Source organism: Manis pentadactyla, chromosome 11 (genome assembly GCF_030020395.1).
Source record: "Manis pentadactyla isolate mManPen7 chromosome 11, mManPen7.hap1, whole genome shotgun sequence".
NCBI classification, from domain to species: Eukaryota; Metazoa; Chordata; class Mammalia; order Pholidota; family Manidae; genus Manis; species Manis pentadactyla.
The window spans coordinates 100,822,514-100,841,381 of record NC_080029.1 but is presented as its reverse complement, the minus strand read 5'-3'; the positions used below and the strand labels follow the sequence as shown (position 1 = coordinate 100,841,381).

At 37.9% G+C, this 18,868-nt stretch overlaps 1 protein-coding gene across 5 annotated transcripts in view; it reads left to right on the top strand.

Annotated features, from left to right (window-relative positions):
- The first annotated feature begins 5,882 nt into the window (after positions 1–5,882).
- The window catches only part of LEO1 (LEO1 homolog, Paf1/RNA polymerase II complex component), a 36,872-nt gene continuing 23,886 nt past the window's right edge, over positions 5,883–18,868 (top strand). For 2 of the 5 annotated variants that reach the window (XM_036917767.2, XM_057488807.1), the window contains exons 1-3: positions 5,883–6,021; positions 12,692–13,453; positions 15,413–15,517. In XM_036917767.2, the coding sequence (XP_036773662.2) occupies positions 5,952–6,021; positions 12,692–13,453; positions 15,413–15,517 (937 nt within the window). In that variant the 5' untranslated portion in view covers positions 5,883–5,951. Of the gene's footprint in view, positions 6,022–6,255; positions 6,502–12,383; positions 12,447–12,688; positions 13,454–15,412; positions 15,518–18,868 lie in introns of those variants that run through there. The other 3 variants (XM_036917765.2, XM_036917766.2, XM_036917768.2) reach the window with 3 other exon arrangements.

The following is an 18,868-nucleotide window of genomic DNA, read 5'->3' as shown; positions in this document are numbered from 1 at the left end:
ATGTAATTGTAGATTAATGATAACAAAATTTTTTAAAAAGCACTTAAAAACAGGCCTCTGGCATAAGGTATTATGTATTATCTGTTATTGTTACATCAGCTGAACCATAGAGTATATATTTTATTTTTCTTGGGGTTAATAATTACCTTGTTTTTTTCTTCTTTCTTAATTTTAACATGTCAATTAAAAACTTTTATATACTAATTCAGAAAAATATACATTTGAAATATTCACACACATCAGATATAAATATACAAACCCCAAAGTGTACATATTTATAAATGTACTAATATATTCCTTTATTGCGTCTCACCGTCCACCAAAATGCACGTTTCTGAGCATAGATACTTGATCTATTCTCTGTTCTATCTCCAGTACCTAGAATAGTTTCTGGCAAAGAGAAGGCACTTAAATCCATGTTGGGTGAATAAACATAGCAGGCTTTCCGTTCGCTGGGTTTCTTCTCAGTTTGCTCTCTCTTGGAGCCTCTGTTCTCTTGCTCTGATCTGAATTAGCAGTGCTTTAGGCTTGCAGGCCCAGTCAGCACCTTGGGAATTCCCTCTGCCTCTTCTCAATCTTGGGTTTCCTGCCTCTAAAGCTTTTCTCTTTCTTGGTTTAGTCCCTATTTTGGTGGACCACAATTCATAGATAATAACATTTTTGAGTGACTCTTCCAATTGTTGCTGTTGTTTAGCAAACTACCTGGAAACGTGGCTGCATTATGCATGCCACGACAGCCACTTATTGTCTCCTGGTGTCTGTGAGACAGGAATTTAGGAAAGGCTCAGCTAGGTGCCTAGGGCCTGGGGTCTCTCACTGAGGTTGCATTCAGACCAGAGCTGGAACCCTAGGAGGTCTACAGTGGCTGAGGGCTGGTCAGGCATCTCTGTGTATCTTCAGGGCTTCTCCATTTGGTTTCTCTTCGTGATCTAGTCTGAGCTTCTTCGCAGCATGGCAGCCTCAGTTAGACTGCTTACACAGAGCCTGGCTTCCACCGAATGTCATTATTCTTCCTTAGTACTTAATGACAGTTTGGTGGGTGTAGAATTCTAAAATGGATCATTTTCCTTCAGGATTTTGTTTTCTAACAATTCTCCATTGCTTTCTAACTTTCAGAATTATCGTTGAGAAGTCTAGTGCCATTTTAATTCCAGATCCTTTATATGTCAGCTGATTTTTCTTTCTAGCTTTTAAAATGTTCTCTACACCCAGTGTTCTGAAACTTTATGTGAATTTAGGTAATAGATTTGATAAACTAAATGAGGTCTTACTTGGTTAAACTTTAGATTCTGCTCAATGTTATGTCCTGGAAACTGGGTTCCCTCTCATTACTTCATTAATCTAGCTTGAATCATCCTGTCTTAGTCCATTCAGACTGCTTAAAAAAATACCGCAGACTGAACAGTTTACAAATAACAGACATTTATTTCTCACAGTTCTGGAGCCTGGGAGATAGTTGGTTCACAAGCTTCTCAGGAGCTTCCCAGGTATAATCTGAAACCTGCCTCCATATGCAGAGGGCAAAGATAGACTGGAGAAAGAGGCAGGTCACTCCAGATTGGTATGTGCCAGTTTTAATAACCAGGGGAATTTATATATGAGCCTTGCCTTGAGTGGCCGCAAAATTAATAGATCACCACACTGACCCAGCAAATCTTAAAAGTTTATATAATCTTAACTGGATTCAGTCAAGTACATCATTTAGATGGGCTCAACACTACATCTGTATCTCAAGGTTGTATCCTTGAGGCAGCCTCTGGGAACAGGAAAGGCAAGGGGAACCCTCATTCCAATGATAGGGGAGAGGTGAGAACCTCTAACTGCTGGGGTCCAGCTCACATGTCAACTGGTGGTGGTGTCTTCTTGATGACCTCCCTCAACAGAAGTTCAAGGTCAAGATGCCAGCATGGTTACATTCTGGTGAGAGCCCTCTTCCTGGTCACAGCCAGTGCCTTCTTGCTGTAGCTCATGTGGTACAAGGCCCTAGGGGGGTCTTTTTATAAGAGTCCTAATCCTATTCATGAGGGCTCCACTGTCAAGGCCTAATCACTACCCAAGGCCCTACCTACAATACTACCACTATAGCAGTAGGATTTCAACAGGAATTCTGAGGAGACACAAACTTTCAGATCATAGCACTGTCCAGGAAACCTTTCCTGACTAACCCTCATTCATACAGATCATTTTCTGGCTCTTCATTCTTCGGCAACTGAACATAGTTTAGAATTTACTTCTAAAACTTAAATATTTTAGAATGTTTTATTTTCCCCCAAACTCTTTTATACATACATGCTCACATACATACAAAGAAACCAAACCATATTTGCTGTTATTTTTATATCCCTATAGCATCCATGGCAGGGACCAATTCAGTAAAGAATTTAGTAAGACAAAATGTGAGTGAATGTTGCATGTCTTTCAAGAAATTAGCTGCCCCATTGTTTACTTACTGCTATTGAGAGAAATGGCAGGACTTCCTTTTTCTAATTCAGATCAACCTGTCCCTTCTAAAGGCTGGCTGCTTCTACAGTACTCAGAAATAAGCCACATGATCCTCACGTGGAGCAGTTAACCTAAGTAGAGTGATTTTCAGTTAATGTATTGTTTAATCAAGCTGCTGTTTTTCCTCCAAGTCTTAAAGACATTATGCAAATTTAAAGACACATATTCCTGTTTTGTGACCTGATATGAGGATATTTTATAAACTTTAAAGGTATTTTTGTTGCCTTGTAAAAATATTTGTAATGATATACTTAATTGTGTTGTGTTTTGTAAACAACTTTGTCGAATTTGTTCTTTGGGGAATTGTAGTGTCACTATTCTGAGGATCTGTCTTTGCCTTATGAACACAGAACAGAGAGATGACCTCTCAAAAACTGGGAAAAAAGGTATAGATACTTCAGGGTTTTTTATTCACTCACATACCTAACAGATTAAGTTCTCAATCTCTGGGAGAAAATCAAGAGATTATCTTAAAGTTAAATTAGTCAAACACAAACTCAGTAGGATGTACTTCTCTGTGTGTGGTAGTAAATGAAAAGCTCATTTTAATACTCTAAAACATCTATGAAGGAGATCTGGGTGTAACCTCAGTACTGCGAAATTATTGTGATTGGTTTAGCTGAAATGTAATTCAGTGCATTGTATCTTGTATGAAGAAATACGATGAATCAAAGAGCAATGATCAGCATTAAATGTAGTGGGAACAAAGCAAAAAATAAAGAATTGGAAGTTATTTTTTACTATTCATATGGGATACACACATTAATTCTGTTAGTCATGAATAGGGGTATAGATGATTCAGCAGACCTCACTGTAACTCAATTTGTTAAGATTTAATCAGTGCACTTGTCAAGGATAGTACTCTAAGTGAAAATGAAACTGAACCACCATCAAATAGAATACTTGTTTTTCCAGTACTCCATAAAGTTTTAAAGTGATCCTATCTATCTACTCTTAAATCATTCACATTACATACAACTTTAGGGTTGATAACATACCCTGTTCCACCTCCTGCCCCTTTGAACCTTGTCAGGCACTCCTAATTGCAACTAAAATATGTTTCACAATCTCCAAACTAAAAATCCACTGTTGCTTGTTCAAGATCAAGACCCTTATATTGGCCTAATCAGTTAATAATTTACACAAGATGTACATTAAAAAAACCTAAAATATAAGCTTTCTAAAAAAGACCTAGTCTTTAAGGTGGGCAAATAAGTTCATTTCTTTGAGCTTCTGTAAAGCAAGAGGGCTTATTTAGCATGGATTTATGAAAATTCTATTATTGTCTGATTTTATAATACACATTTGTAGCCACATTTCATAGCAAAATTAGACTTTCCCCATCAAAAGAAACAAGCCAAGGGAATCCTCTCTATATGTGTTTTTCTAGCTGAAGGTTGCAATCCATTAGTAAATCAAGAAATCAGTTTAGGGGTTGCAATGCCCACCAGCATTAAAAACAAAACAAAAAGCTTAAATAGAATAAAATATAAGAGAATAGGAAATCTTAAACTGCATTTTAGTAGTAAGGGAAAGATTGTTTTGTGACATACTTATTTTGGTTTTTTATATAAAGTGTTTCCTTGGTTAGTATGGAAAACTGACGATCTTTCAGATATGCTGCTCTAAAGCTGCGATTGTCAAAGAGGGGTCCAAGCAGGCAGGGACTGTGGGTGTAGTCAGAGTAGGGTGAGGGCCTCCGGAAAAAGACCCCTACCAGAACTCCATATTAAACAATTAAGCAAAGACAAGTCATATTAATTCTCTAAAATAAAATATCAAACTAAGAATATAGTTAGTTTCTTCAATAAAGATTAGTTAAAATTAAAAAGCCAGGAGTAACTTAGCCTAGAATGTTTGAACATCTCCCAGATAAGAAAATACCTCAACATAGCCCATGTATTGTTTGTGTCAATTAAATGAGGCTATTGTAAAATTTACTTTAACCTGCTAAAAAGCCCTGTTTATCTTTAACTTTACCCAGATGCTGCTTTTCCTCCTCCAGCCCTTATCAAGTCAATAACTCAGCTCACCTAGAAAGCAAAACAAGCAGCCTTGACTGATATACTTCCAAATCAAGAAATTGCTACTCTGAGAAAGGATCAAAGCAGTAAATTTCTTATGTTACTTCCTCTGCAAAATAGTATGGAAAACTGGTAAGAAACAGTGTCTCTTTAAAAATAAACATTTAGAGACCATCTGATGGATCAACATCCCTAGCTCTTTGTCTCTCAACTGCCTATAAATTCCCTAGACAACCCACCGCTAGGGGCTCTCTTGTCCTCTCCTGACTCACGCCAGGAGGTCTGTCTGTCCTCTCACTGTATCTCGTAGTAAGTCTCTCTGGCTCTCCTACCTTGACAGTTTGCTAAGTTCATTCTTCGACTCCGCAAACAAGAACCCCGGCATCACAAGGAAGACCTTTTCAGGGGATCTGAGAGGTCCTCTTATTCCTGATTTCATACATAGGTATGAAGACAGATTTTTTTCACATGCTTCAACCAGAACATCTCAGGAAACTGAATGTAGAAGTAGGTATGAGAATTCAGCTGTCTTCTTTTAAGCCAGACATTGAAGATACTTCCAAAACTGTAAACAATTCCATTCCTCTAATTTTTTAAAGAAAAAAATTTAGCTGTTTAAAACTTAAAATGCTACTTATGTTAACGTGTTATTTTAAAATGAATTTAAAAATTTTGTTTCAACTAGTAATATATATAATCCACTGTGGGTAAAACTGCAAGATTTCCAGAATTTCTCGCCTGGCCTTAGTACATCTCCATATCAATAGGTGTTTCCAAGGGGTGGTGAGAAGTAGTTCTTGTCCATATCAATAGATGGTTAAAAGGTGGGTTGGAAGCAAGCTCAGCACTGAGACTGGAGAGGTGTGGTGGGGCCCTTCCAGCTGGGTGGCGGAGACAGGCGAGCAGAACTAGACAGACTGCTTGTAAGCAATAAACGGGTTTCTCCATTTTATCTCCCCCTTTGACTGATTTCTGCTTTAAAGGTAATTTGCCCCTGGGTGGGAACATATTTCCCCCCAGGAGTTACACCCACATAAACAAAGGCGCTTTGAGGTCTCAACAATTTGAGAAACATTGGTCACTAAGAAACAAAGGACTTGAGGCCCAACTCACGACAGGTTCAACGTGGTCAGGGGCCCTTCTAGGGAGCGCCCCAGGCACCACCCACTGCAAGACACCAGATGGGGCACGTCCCCGCCCCCGGTGAGAACCCTCACGAATAAGAAGAGATACTGATGAAAGGGCGGGGCTTGCCCGTCTCGTGGACAAATAAGATTCGAAAAGCGTTAGGATCAGGGTGCACGCGAAAACTAGGTTACAAAAGGAAAGTAATCATTTCGGGAAATCTTTGCGACACTGTCGTGCCTCGTTGGTTCCGTTTCGTAAAGGCAGACGCGAGGCCTCCCCCAGCCGACACAGCGGCGGATGTGTGCCGCAATGGCGGATATGGAGGATCTCTTCGGGAGCGACGCTGACAGCGACGCCGAACGTAAAGGTGGTATCCGCTGGGCTTCGGAGGAGGGCTGCCTGGAGGGGCTTCTGCGGCGGAAGCCCAAAAGCAGAGCGGTTCCGGGTGTTCAAACGCGCCGGCACTGCGAGCGGGCGGGGGCGCCTCCTCCACTCCTGCCCCAGCGCCCCCTACGCCCGGGCGGTGCCAGCCTCCCCGGTGGAGGAACACGGACGCAGAGTGTGCGCCTGGACGTTCTTGGTGTCCATGGAGCACGCAGTTCCTGGGAGCGTGTGGAGCAAAGCGGGCGGTGGGCAGGAATGGAGGCGCAGGCGAGCGTGCGCAGCCCCGGGAGGAACGCTGGGGTCCTGCCCTGTTGTCTTGCGCAGACCAACACACATTAAGAAGTGTCTGTCAATGAATGGAGATGAGATGTTCAGAAATACGCGGACGGGACGGCAGAGGGGCTTGGAATGACGTCTTGAATGAGATCAGAGCATGGCGTGATGGGGAGTTTGAGACGTCTGGGTGAGGAGACTGAGAAGGTTCCCGGCATAGGGCTAGGCGTTACCACCGGAGACTGTGCCTCGGAGAGCCAGTGCAGAAACTACATCTAAAATCTTGAGTCTGCGATACTCGATTGGGCAACAAATGGGGTTTGTGTTTGGAGACGAGAGAGAGAAAGGGTTTGTTGATGAAATGAATGATGTTTATGGTGCATGGAGTATTTCTGGCAGAAGTGTGGATATTTCCATTTGAAGTATGAATAGGAGTTATTTGAAGTGAGAAAAAGCCCAATACCAAGTTCAGAATTCTTCGAATCCTCCAGGCTCAAAGTAACGTATCTTTTTTCCTTAGCGAAGTGCGTTATCGTGGTGGTTCTTTTTTGCTTCCACTCCCATATATTGCTATTTTTAAGAGTGTAGTGAAGGGAGCATCATGTGGAAATCCAGTGTGTGGTGCTCTGTCCAGATGAGTATCCAGGTGATCCTAGTGAGGATGAGTCTGGAAGTATAGAGTCCTGTATACTAACTCTTGTTCCCTACTTTTGCTGATGTTCTCATTTCCCTTTATTTTTACGTATCCATATCCCATTTACCCTTCAAGGCACAGTTCATGTGAACCCTCTCATGACTCACTTCCCTGAAGTTGTTCACTCAATATGTTTATTAATTCCCTGTAATGTTCTAGCTACTTTGCTAGGTATTGGGGATATAATGATAAAGAGATGGTCTCTGCAAATTGTCCTCCTTTCCCCCACTCCCCGCACCCCATTACATTAATGTCTAATGCATATTTGAGGAATAATTAGATGGGTAGAAGTGACAGTTCATTAAGATGTTCCCTGCAATGCTTTTTCCCATTGCAAACCTAGTGTATGGGGAACTGACGTATGGAGATGGTTTCTTTTCTGGGCTTCTTGTTTTACCTACTTGTAAGTCTGTTGCTTTCTTCCATCTTACCATAATCGGTAAGAAGATAGTGAAGATAGTGTGGTTGTGACAGGGTAATTCCTGTTAGGCCTAGCACATTCATTATCTCCCTGAGCTAAGAGAGTTGTGGAAAGTAACTACACCTGACAAATTTCTTGGCATAACAATGGCTAGAATCCTTACTTAGGCCCAGTATGTTTCTTTCATGTATAAATGCGCCAGGTCATCTTTAATTTCTTTCAACAGTATTTTGTAGTTTTTAAGGTATACCCACATTTGATAGATTAAATTTATTCCTAAGTATTTTATTCTTTTGGATACTATGGCAAGGGGAATTATTCATATCATTTTTGGATTGTTCATTGCTAGTATAAAGAAATATAATTGATTTTGTTTGGTAATCTTGGATCTTGCAGCCTTGGTGAATGCATTAGCTCTGTTTTTGTCTGTGGATATGTGGATTTTTTAGGATCTTCAACATGTAAGATCATGTCGTGTAAACAGAGATAGTTTTACCTCTTCCTTTCCAATTTGGATGCCTTTTACTTCTTTTTCTTGCCTAGTTGCTCTGACTAGAAAGCCCTGTACAATGTTGAATAGAAAAGAGGAGAGTGGATGTCTTTGTCTTGTTCCTGATCTTAGGGGGAAAGTATCTATACCTTCACTATTACATATTAGCTGTGGGGTTTTCACAGTTGCCCTTTATCAGGTTGAGGAAATTCACTTCTGTTCCTAATTTGTTGAGTGGTTTTATCATGAAAGGGTGTCAAATTTTGTCATATGCCTTTTCTGTATCAATTAAGATGATCACTTTTCTTTCTTTGTTAATATGGTGTTTCACTTTGAGTTTTGAATGTTGAACCACTGTTGTATATCTAAGGTAACTCCCACTTGGTCATGGTGTATATTTTTTTAACATGCTGCTGGATTTACTAGTATTTTTGTATTCTATATTTGCTTTTGTATTTTCATATAGAGATACTAGTCTGCAGTTTTTTTTTTTTGTGACATCTTTGTCTGGCTTTGGTACCAGGGTATTACTGGCCTCATAGAATGAGTTAGGAGGTGTTCCCTATGTTTCAAGTTTTTGGAAGAGTTTGAGAAGGATAGGCATTAATTCTTTAAACATTTGATAAGATTTATCAGTGAAGCTATCTGGTCCTGAACTTTTCTTAGTTGGAAATTTATTGATTGCTGTTTGAAATTCTACTTGTTATAGGTCTATTCAGATTTTCTGTTTTGTCTTGAGTCATTTGTAGTTTGTGTGTTTCTGGGAATTGATCCATTTCCTCTAAATGATCTACTTTGTTGGCATGCAATTGTTTATAGTATTCTCTCTTAATCATTATTTCTGTAAGGTCAATAGTACGTCCCCACTTTCATTTTTGATTTCAGTAATTTAAATGTTCTCTTTTTTTCTTGGTCAGTCTAGCTAAAGGTTTGTCAAATTTGTTCATGTTTTCAAAGAATGAACTTTTCTTTCATTGATTCTGTTTTTCTATTCTGTTTCAATGATGTCTACTTTAATCTTTTTTGAAATTGAAGTATAGTTGATAGTATTATATTGGTTTCAGGTGCGCAACATAGTGATTCAACACTTACATACATTACAAAATGCTCAATATGATAAGTAGTTACCATCTGTCACCGTACAAAGTTACTACAGTATTACTGACTATATTCCCGATGCTGTGCTTTTAATCCTGGTGACTTACTTATTTTATAATTGGAAATTTGTACCTCGTTTTCCCTTTCACCTGTTTGACCCGTCCTCCCAACCACCAGTTTGTCCTCTGTATTTGAGTCTATTTCTAGTTCCTTAAAGTGGAAGGTTAGGTTATCAGTTTTAGATTTTTTAATGTAGGTGTTTACAGCTACAAATTTTCCTTTGAACACTACTTTCTCTGCATCCCTTAAGAATTCGTATGTTGTATTTTCATTTAAAAGTATTTTCTAATTTTCCTCATAATCTCTTCTTTGAGCCTTTGATTGTTTAAAAGTGCATTGTTTAATTTCCATGTATTTGGATTTTCCAGGTTTCCTTCTATTATTGAATTCAATTTTATTGCATTGTAGGCAGAAAAGATACTTGGTATGTTTTCAATCTTAAATTTATTGAAATCTTAAATTTAATGAATCTTTAAATTCATTTCTTTGCATTCTTGCCAACACTTATTTTATGTTTTTCCTTTTTTTTTTAACATAACCATCCCTGTTGGTGTCATAACATATGGTCTATCCTGGAGAATGTTCCAGGTGCACTTAGAAAGAATATATATTCTGTTGTTGGCTGGAGTGCTCTATTCATGTTTATTATGACTGCTTGGTTTATAAGTGTTGTTCAAGTCTGGTGTTACCTTGTTGATCTTCTGTCTAGCTCTAGCCACTATTGAAAGTGAGGTATTTAAGTTTCCATTTACTATTGTTGAGCTATTTCTCCTGTCAGTTCTATCAGTTTTTGTTTTTAGGTGCACATACATTTATAATTGTGAATCTTTAATGTGGATTGATCCTTTTTTATCTCATAACAGTTTCATCTTAATATGTATTTTGTCTATTTGTATAACTGCTGTAACTCTCATTTGGTTATTATTTATATTGAATTATTTTCCCATCTTTGCACTTTCAGCCTATTTGTGTATTCGGTTCTAAAGTGAATCTCTTGTAGACAGATTATAGATGGGTCATTTTTTAAACCCTCTGTCAATGTCTTTTCACCAGAGAAGTTAATCCCTTTGACTTAATTACTGATAAGGAAGGACTTCTGCCATTTTGCTATTTGTTTTCTATATTTTCTATCTTTTTGTACCTCAGTTTCTCTATTACTGCCTTTTATGACTGATTTTCTTCTGGTGTACTGTTTTGATTCCCTTGTAATTAACATCTTAATTTATAACAATCTAACTTGGACTAATACCAATTTAATTTCAGTAGTATACAAAAACTTTTTTTCTATATAGTTCCATCCCCTCTTGCATTTACATTGTTATGTCACAAATTATGTCTTTATACATTGCCCAGTGATGTGGATTTATAATCGTTTTATGTAATTGCCTTGAAACCTAATAAAAGAAGAGGAGTTACTAACCAGAAATACATTAATACCAACTTCTCTACTTACTTATTTAGTTACTACCAGTAATGTTTAAGGGTTTCATTTCTTTGCATCCTTGCTAACACTTATTTTATTATTTTATGTTTTTCCTTTTTTTTTTTAACATAGCCATCCCTGTTGGTGTCAAGTAGTATCTCATTGTGGCTTCAATGTGCATTTCTTTATGGTTAATAATGTTGATCATCTTTTCATGTGCTTGTTGGTCATTTGTATAACTTTACAGAAATGTCTATTCAAATCTTTTGTCAATTTTTTATTTGGGTTCTCTTTTTGTTGAGTTGTAAACATTCTTTATATATTTTGGCTATTAGACACTTGTTAGATACATGGTTTGCAAATTTTTCTCCCATTCTGTAGGTTGTATTGTATTCTCACTTTCTTGATAATGTCCTTTGTTGCAAGAAAGTTTTTCATTTTAGGTCCAATTTATCTATTTTTTTCTTTTGTTGAGCCTATCTCCTTCATATTTGAAGCATAGGTTTGCTGGGTATGGAATTCTTGGTTGATAGTCTTTTTCTTTCAGCACTTTGAATATGTCATCCCACTGCCTCCTGGTTTCCATGGTTTCTGATGAGAAAGTTGTTACCCTTATTGAGGTTCCCTTGTGTGGGACAAATTGCTTCTCTTTTGCTGCTTTCAGGATTCTTTTTGTCCTTTTCTTCAGTAGTTTGATAATGGTATGTCTAGGAGTGGATCTCTTTATCCTATTTGGTGTTCTTTAAGCTTAAATGTGTAGGTTGATGTCTTTCATCACATTTGGGAAGTTTTGGGCCATTATTTCTTCAAATGTTATTTCTGCCCTTTTCTGTTCTTCTGGGACTCTTATTTGTCTATATCTTGGTACACTTGATGGTATTACACTGGATATTCTCAATTGACCTAACTTAAATTTTGCTGATTCTTTCTTCTTCCTGCTCACACCTGCTGTTTAGCTGCTTCAGTGAATTTTTCATTTCAGTTACACTTTTCAATTCCAGAATTTCTGTTTTTCTTTTTTAAAGTATCTGTCTTTTTATTGGTATTCTCTATTTGGTAAGACACCATTTTCATTGTCTGGGCTTTTTCAGGGACACTTTATAGCTTTTTTTCAAATGTATGGTCCATACTTCCTTATTTCTTTGCATGCCTTTTTTAAGTAATAACTGGGCATTTTGAATTTTATGATGTGGCAACTTAGGAAATCACATTCTGCTAGGGTTTGTTGCTGCTGTTTATTGTCGTACTTATTAGTTAGTGAGTCTTTTGAAGTAATTTTGTAATGTCTCTAATCTTTGTTATGTGTGATCATTGAGTGTCTGTTCTTTAATTAGTGGTCAGTTGGTAGTTGGAGAGAAATATCCTTAAATGCCTAGAATTTAAAAATACTCAGTGTATGTAGATTGGCTGTCTGTAACAAGTTGGGGCATGCTTTCAACAATCAAGCGGGCAATTCACAACCTGTCTTTGCCTTCATTTCTTGCTTTCACAGAGCCTGAAGGTCAACCAGAAATGAGGGCTTGGGACCTTTTCTTCCCCGAGTGTGTGCCCAGCACTGGGAAAGTGCATGGCCTTCCAGATCTCTAGGAGAATGTGGGAGCTTTTAAAAGCTATTACTCCCTGTATTATGCCCCTCCCTTTCCTCCCAAGCTTTTTTGTTAGTCTGTTGTTTGCCCCAACTGCTATCCATTGTCCCAAGCAGAGGCAACTAATACATTTGCCTGTAAACGTTTTTAACAAACACTCCCAGGTAATTGCCTCCGCACTGAGAGTGTTCCAAGTTAATAAAGTCAAACCCTTTGAACCAGTTCTTCAGTGATCCATCAGACAGATCAAAACTAACAACCGTGATGCTTTGTAAATGAGGTCGTTTCTGCTTCCTCCAGTAGTGGTACGTATACCAGAAATGCAAGCTGTTACCTTCAAGACACCATTGGACTGGGGAGCAGGTGAGGAGAGGATAAAAAAGCTAAGTTAAACACAACAAAGTTCTGTTTTCTTACAGAAATTCAGCTGTTTTTTCTTGTAAATATTCCCCTGGTTGTTGCAACTCTTGGTTAGTTTCCATAATGCAGAGAAAGTAGATTCTGACAGGTTTTTTTTAAACAAGGTTTTCATGCTTTATGTCTGATGGACTTTCAGTGTTCCTTATTCTTTTTTGCTGACATCACCCTGTGTTTATATGTTCCAGTAGATTCTGATTCTGGATCAGACTCTGAGTCTGACCAAGAGAATGTTGCTTCTGGCAGTAATGCCTCTGGAAGTGAAAGTGATCAAGATGAAAGAGGTGATTCAGGAAAACCGAGTAATCAGGAACTGTTTGGAGAGGACAGTGAGGATGAGGGAGCTTCTCATCATAGTGGGACTGACAATCACTCTGAAAGATCAGACAATAGATCAGAAGCTTCTGAGCGTTCTGACCGTGAAGACAATGACCCCTCAGATGTCGATCAGCACAGTGGATCAGAAGTCCATAATGATGATGAAGATGAAGGTCATAGATCAGATGGAGGGAGTCACCACTCAGATGCAGAGGGCTCTGAAAAAGCACAGTCAGATGATGAAAAATGGGGCAGAGAAGATAAAAGTGACCAGTCAGATGATGACAAAATACAAAATTCTGATGATGAGGAGAGGGAGCAAGGATCTGATGAAGATAAGCTGCAGAATTCTGATGATGATGATGAGAAAATGCAGAACACAGATGATGAGGAGAGGCCTCAGCTTTCAGATGATGAGAGACAACCACTGTCTGAGGAGGAGAAGGCCAATTCTGATGATGAACAGCCAGCAGCTTCTGATAATGAGGATGAGAAACAGAATTCTGATGATGAGGAACAGCCACAGATGTCTGATGAGGAGAAAATGCAAAATTCTGATGATGAAAGGGCACAGGCCTCGGATGAAGAACACAGGCAGCATTCAGATGATGAAGAGGAACAGGACCATAAATCAGGTAATACATTTTTGGAAACCAAAATGGTTTGGCAGAAGCATCTAGATACAGCAGTGGGTCTTTATTCTTTTTGTATTCCCGTCTTTGGTACCCTGTTTTTTCTCTTTTGTCCCGCCATTTCAGTCTTTTTTAAATCCATACATTTTGTTGTGTGTGTTTTTTTTTAATTTTCTAATCCATTTATTATTTCTATCTACTCCATTTTCATTTCTTAATTGATGATAGGAAGAAAAATACTTAAAGAGGACAGTTTCAGAGGAAGATGTAGGGTGCTAGGGTAACTAGATAATGAATAGAGTCGGTTCCATTTCTGTGGGCAGCCGAAGAGCATGCCTTAGGTAAGAATAGGTTTGCCTGGTGGAAAAAAAACACAGTACTGTTGAAACATCCCCATAGGGGAGCTGTACTGCAGTGTGAACACCATGTTCCAGCTCAGTTTTTTGTGGTCCAAAATTTGATCATCTAGTGGTAATAAGGCTCCAGGGAGTTTACTCAAACTAATCAAATTAACCAGAAACAAGTTTATAAACTCTGATATGAAAAATCATTTGTCTCAAAAGGATCAGTTATTTCTCTCTAATTGTATCCTTTCCCTTGGGAAAAAATCTACCTTGGATGCTGTATTCTAATAATCAGGAGGCTGCCTGGGGAGATTAACATCCAGGATACGAAAGCCCCTGGGTGGTCTCAGTGAGTTCTGACAGCTTGACACCTGCATCCTCTCCCTAGGAGATGTGCTGGGGTCACAATACTCGTTCCCTAAAGGCTACAGGAAACACACAGCCGAAGTTTGACTTCTGGACCCTCTCTTATCATAGCCGTTTATGTGCTATTCTGCTCAAGTTAACACATTCTTCATATAGAATATTAAAAACTCAGAGACCTTGTTTCTTTGTATTACACTGATTAGGTTGGAAGTCTTCCTGAAGTAATATCTGGATTGCTTCATTTCTGTAGGTAATTGCTTATAATTATATATTGATCTGATCTTCTTAGAGAACTTAAAATGTGAAGGGAGGGATTTCTTCCCATGTAGTACATGCCTCACAAGATAGCATTCAGAACCATATTTTAGAATTATTTAAGAGAAGTGGTCAAAATATTTCCAGGTCTATATAGACTATAAGACTGCAGTAAGTATCAGTAATCAGTTCTGGGTAGAGTTATTTGTACTGTTACCAGAATCATTAAGGCTCAGGTATTATTTCCCAAATACTAGCAGCCTAACATAAGACTAGGCTTGTAGTAGGAAATCTTGTATCTGGCCTTCCTAACTAGCTCTACAGATGTTCAGTTGATCTTCTGAACTTTACAATTAGGATAAACATTTTACTGTTCAGAAATAATGTTACATTTGTCTCTTTCATTGCAATATTTTTACCTCTTTTTTCCCTCTGTAATGAGTTGTGTATAAATTTAATCAGGAGTTTCAGTACTGCTTTGCTCATTCTACCAAGTTTTTCTGCTTACAGAAACCAGTGTTCCTTTGATTAATTTTATTTTTAAATTCACCAAGTAAGTAGATTTTTATACATGTACGTATAATTCTATTAATGTTGATGCGCGTATAGATCATGTAACTACCACCACAGTCTGGATACAAAACAGTTCTGTCACCCTAAAAAATTCCCTCCTGTCCCTTGTAGTCACATCCTTCCCCCACCCTGACAGCTACTGATCTGTTCTGTTACTAAAGTTTGTCTTTTTGAGAATGTCATCAGATAAGTGGAATAATATGGTATGTACCCTTTTTATTTCACTTAGGCTTCTTGCATTTAGCATACTGCATTTGAGGTTCATCCAAATTGTTACATGTATAATAGTTGATTCTTACTTACTACTGAGTAGTTTTCCATTGTATGGGTGTATCAGTTTATCTCTGATGTTGCTTTTAAAACACAAAATTCAAAGGTATGGTAAGACTGTGATTATGCAGAACCTCTCATTCTACTCTTACAGAATCTGCGAGAGGCAGTGATAGCGAAGATGAAGTTTTACGAATGAAGCGCAAGAACACAATCGCATCTGATTCAGAAATGGATAGTGACACTGAGGTACCAAAAGGTATTCCATGTATGTTCTTTTACATATAGATACACATACACATATACATACATACATACAGATAGGCATCCCTCTTTCTACATTTAACGGTAGTGTACTCCCAATACTGGGCATTCATCCCAGGCTGCAAGGCCCACAGAAAAAGAGTGTGGATACACTTAGTGTATGCAGGAAGTTGTACAGGTGTGAGAAACTGTTTCTGCTTAATTAGTTGAAGAAGAACCTACTTCTTCATCTGTAATTAGAGGGAATCTGTTGTTAGGGGGTTGGGGTTCTGGTTGAGGTAGAGGTGACAATGTCCATTCTGCAGTTTGAATCATGACAGTTCCAGGGCAACTTGTTCTTAAGTTCTTAACAGGTTAATATCAGATAAAGACCCTGATTCTTCAAGCTATGGGTTAGATCTTAGGTTCCCAACCTTTTTTGGCTTAGTGCCCACTTTTTCAAAGAGTGATTTGATAACGCCCCCCCTTAGGTGAATTGTACTATCCTATACATAAAACAAGGGCAGATTTTTTTTCAAATTATTTTATTAGAAGAAATTAACAATATTAATGTATTGCTCAAAGTACAATAAAAATTTTAAAAATTTAAAAAGTATATATTATTTTTAAAAATGAATAAAATCTTTATTAGTGAGAGGGTTGAGCTTGGTGAGATGACACTAATTTTTCAATGTTTGGTGTCATTTTTGTCATCAGCAATCTTAAATCTCCATGTTCCACTATTGATAGTTTGTTTCTTTTCTTTGTTAATAGATTGCTGATTATGCTAAGTCTTCTTTCAGCTAAATATGATGATGGAAATTCAATGAAAAACTTATTTGCTTCAGCTCATAAGGCTGAATATAATATCGGAATGTGCCTTTGAAGCCAAAATTCTTGATATCCATTTTTAAATTTCAAATTTTAATTTCAGGTCTTCGTTTATTGACAATTCTATCAACCCCTCCTGCAGGGATGCTTCTGCTACTTGTAGGTTCCAGGAAGGGTTTAGGGCCCCTTCTGGAATAATCATGCTGAGTAAATCCTGAATTGATTTTTAAAATCTTCTTTAAGTGCTTCCAAATGCTGGCTGTAAACTGAATGTCATCATCAGTTTCCACTGAAGAAGGATTTGGGAACTGATAAAATTGTCTTCGACTCAAATTTCTTTTGTGCAAGTCAAGTTTTGACATGAATGCAGAAATAGTAGCCTTCGCTTTGATCAAATTCACTGTGGAGTATTAATCAAACCTTTCATTGCGTTCATGCAAGTATTACCCAAGGGGGCAGTGGCTGGTCCCCAATGCCCCCTTAATATGTCTTGGATTAAGAATGCCCCCTCAGATTTCTTCAGCACCCACTGGTGGGCAGTGCCGCACCCACTGGGAACCAGGGGGTTAGATGAAGAGTTTGTAAAAACCCAGTGATCCAGGTAAGGTAGGTTTGTTGCAAGGATAAAAGATCTACTTGTTCATCTCTATGTATGACTATTTTTCAAATGGCTAATAACTATACAGTAAAGATGTTAGTATCAAAGTTAGAGAAAACATAATTTTGGTAGTTTGATTATGCACAACCATTATTATCATTATTTTTATTGAGGTATCATTCATATACAATTTTATGAAGGTTTCACATGAGCAACGTTGTGGTCACTACAGTCACCCGTATTATTGAGTACCCCTCCCACCCCACCACAGTCACTGTCCATCAGCATAGCAAGATTCCAGAGTCACTGCTTGTCTTCTATGTGCTTCACTGTCTTCCCCTTGACACCCCCACACCATGTGTACCAGTCATAATGCCCCTTAATCCCTTTCTTCCTCACAACTGTTATTATGCTGCATGGTAATTTGGAATTTATTCTAGTAGCTTATATAAATTATCATGAGTAACATAACTAAAGCAATCATTTGGAGGGGCAACCAGAGAGAGAAAAGGAGAGAGCTGGACAGAATAGCAAGTTCTAGGGTTTACTTTAAGATCTTTAAATCTATAACTAGTAGTTATGTACCTAGACTTTGGAATATGACCTAAGTTATTTAGAGTCTTTCTGACTCCACTTTTCAACTATATGATTTTGGTCAAATTAATTATTTACTACACTTCCATTTTCTGATCTTTAAAGAAGAAGTGATACTAACCATCTTATGGGGTTGCCGTGAGAATTAGATATTAGATAATTAAATATCTCCTTTCATTTTGTTCACATTTATGGAGGATCTGTTTTATACTAGTACCCTTCTGGGCACTGGGAATGTAGCAATAATCAAAACAGAGAAAGACCTCTCCCTTGTAGAATTTACAAAGCAGGGTACCGAGACTGACAGTAAAACAGTAAGTAAGTTAAATATATAGTGTGGTGATAAGAACTAAGAAGGAAATCAGGAAGGGACAGGAAAACTGGTGAGTGAATTTGTAGTTTTGGTGATTTTATCATATAGATAAACTTTTCAATGCTCTGACTTCCCTTGCCTCCTTTTCCTCTCTCTCTCTCTCTTTTTTTTTAATTTCACATTTTTAAAAATTAAGTCTTAATTGTTTTTAGAGCCGTTCAAGTTTCACAGCAAAGTTGAGGGGAAGGTACACAGAGTTCCTATATACCCTGATGTGTGCATAGCCTCCTCCATTGTCAGCACCCCCTTCCAGACTGGGTCTTTTGTAAAACTGATGAACCTATAATGACGCATCATTATCACTCAAAGTTCATGGTTTGCATTACAGGTCATTCTTGGTTATGTGCATCCCATGGGTTTGGACAAATGTATAATGCATCATTATGGTATCATGTAGAGTAATTCAGTGTCCTAAAAATTCTCTGTGCTCTGCCTATTCATCGAAAGATTCTCCTTAATCTCTGGCAACCACTTATCTTTTACCCTCTCCATAGTTTCTCCTTTTCCAGAAAGTCATATAGTTGGAATCATACAGAATGTAGCCTTTTCAGATTATCATCTTTCACTTAGTAATAGGCACTTAAATTTCCTCCATGTCTTTTCTTGGCTTGACAGCTCACTTCTTTTTTTGCACTGAATAATATTCCATTGTTTGGATGTACCACAGTTTATCCATTCACCTACTGAAGCACATCTTGGTTGCTTCTAGGTTTTGGCAATTATGAATAAAGCTGCTATAAACATTTGTGTACAGATTTTTGTGTGGTTATGAATTTTTTCAATTCCTTTGGTAAATACTAAAGAGCACAATTGCTTGAGTATATGTTAAGAGTTTGTGATCAGTTTTGTAAGAAACTTGTCTTGCAAAGTGGCTGTTCCATTTGTGTTCCTACAAGCAATGAATGGGAGTTCCTGTTGCTTTATATTTTTGTCAGCATTTGATGTTAACAGTTTTCTGGATTTTGGCCATT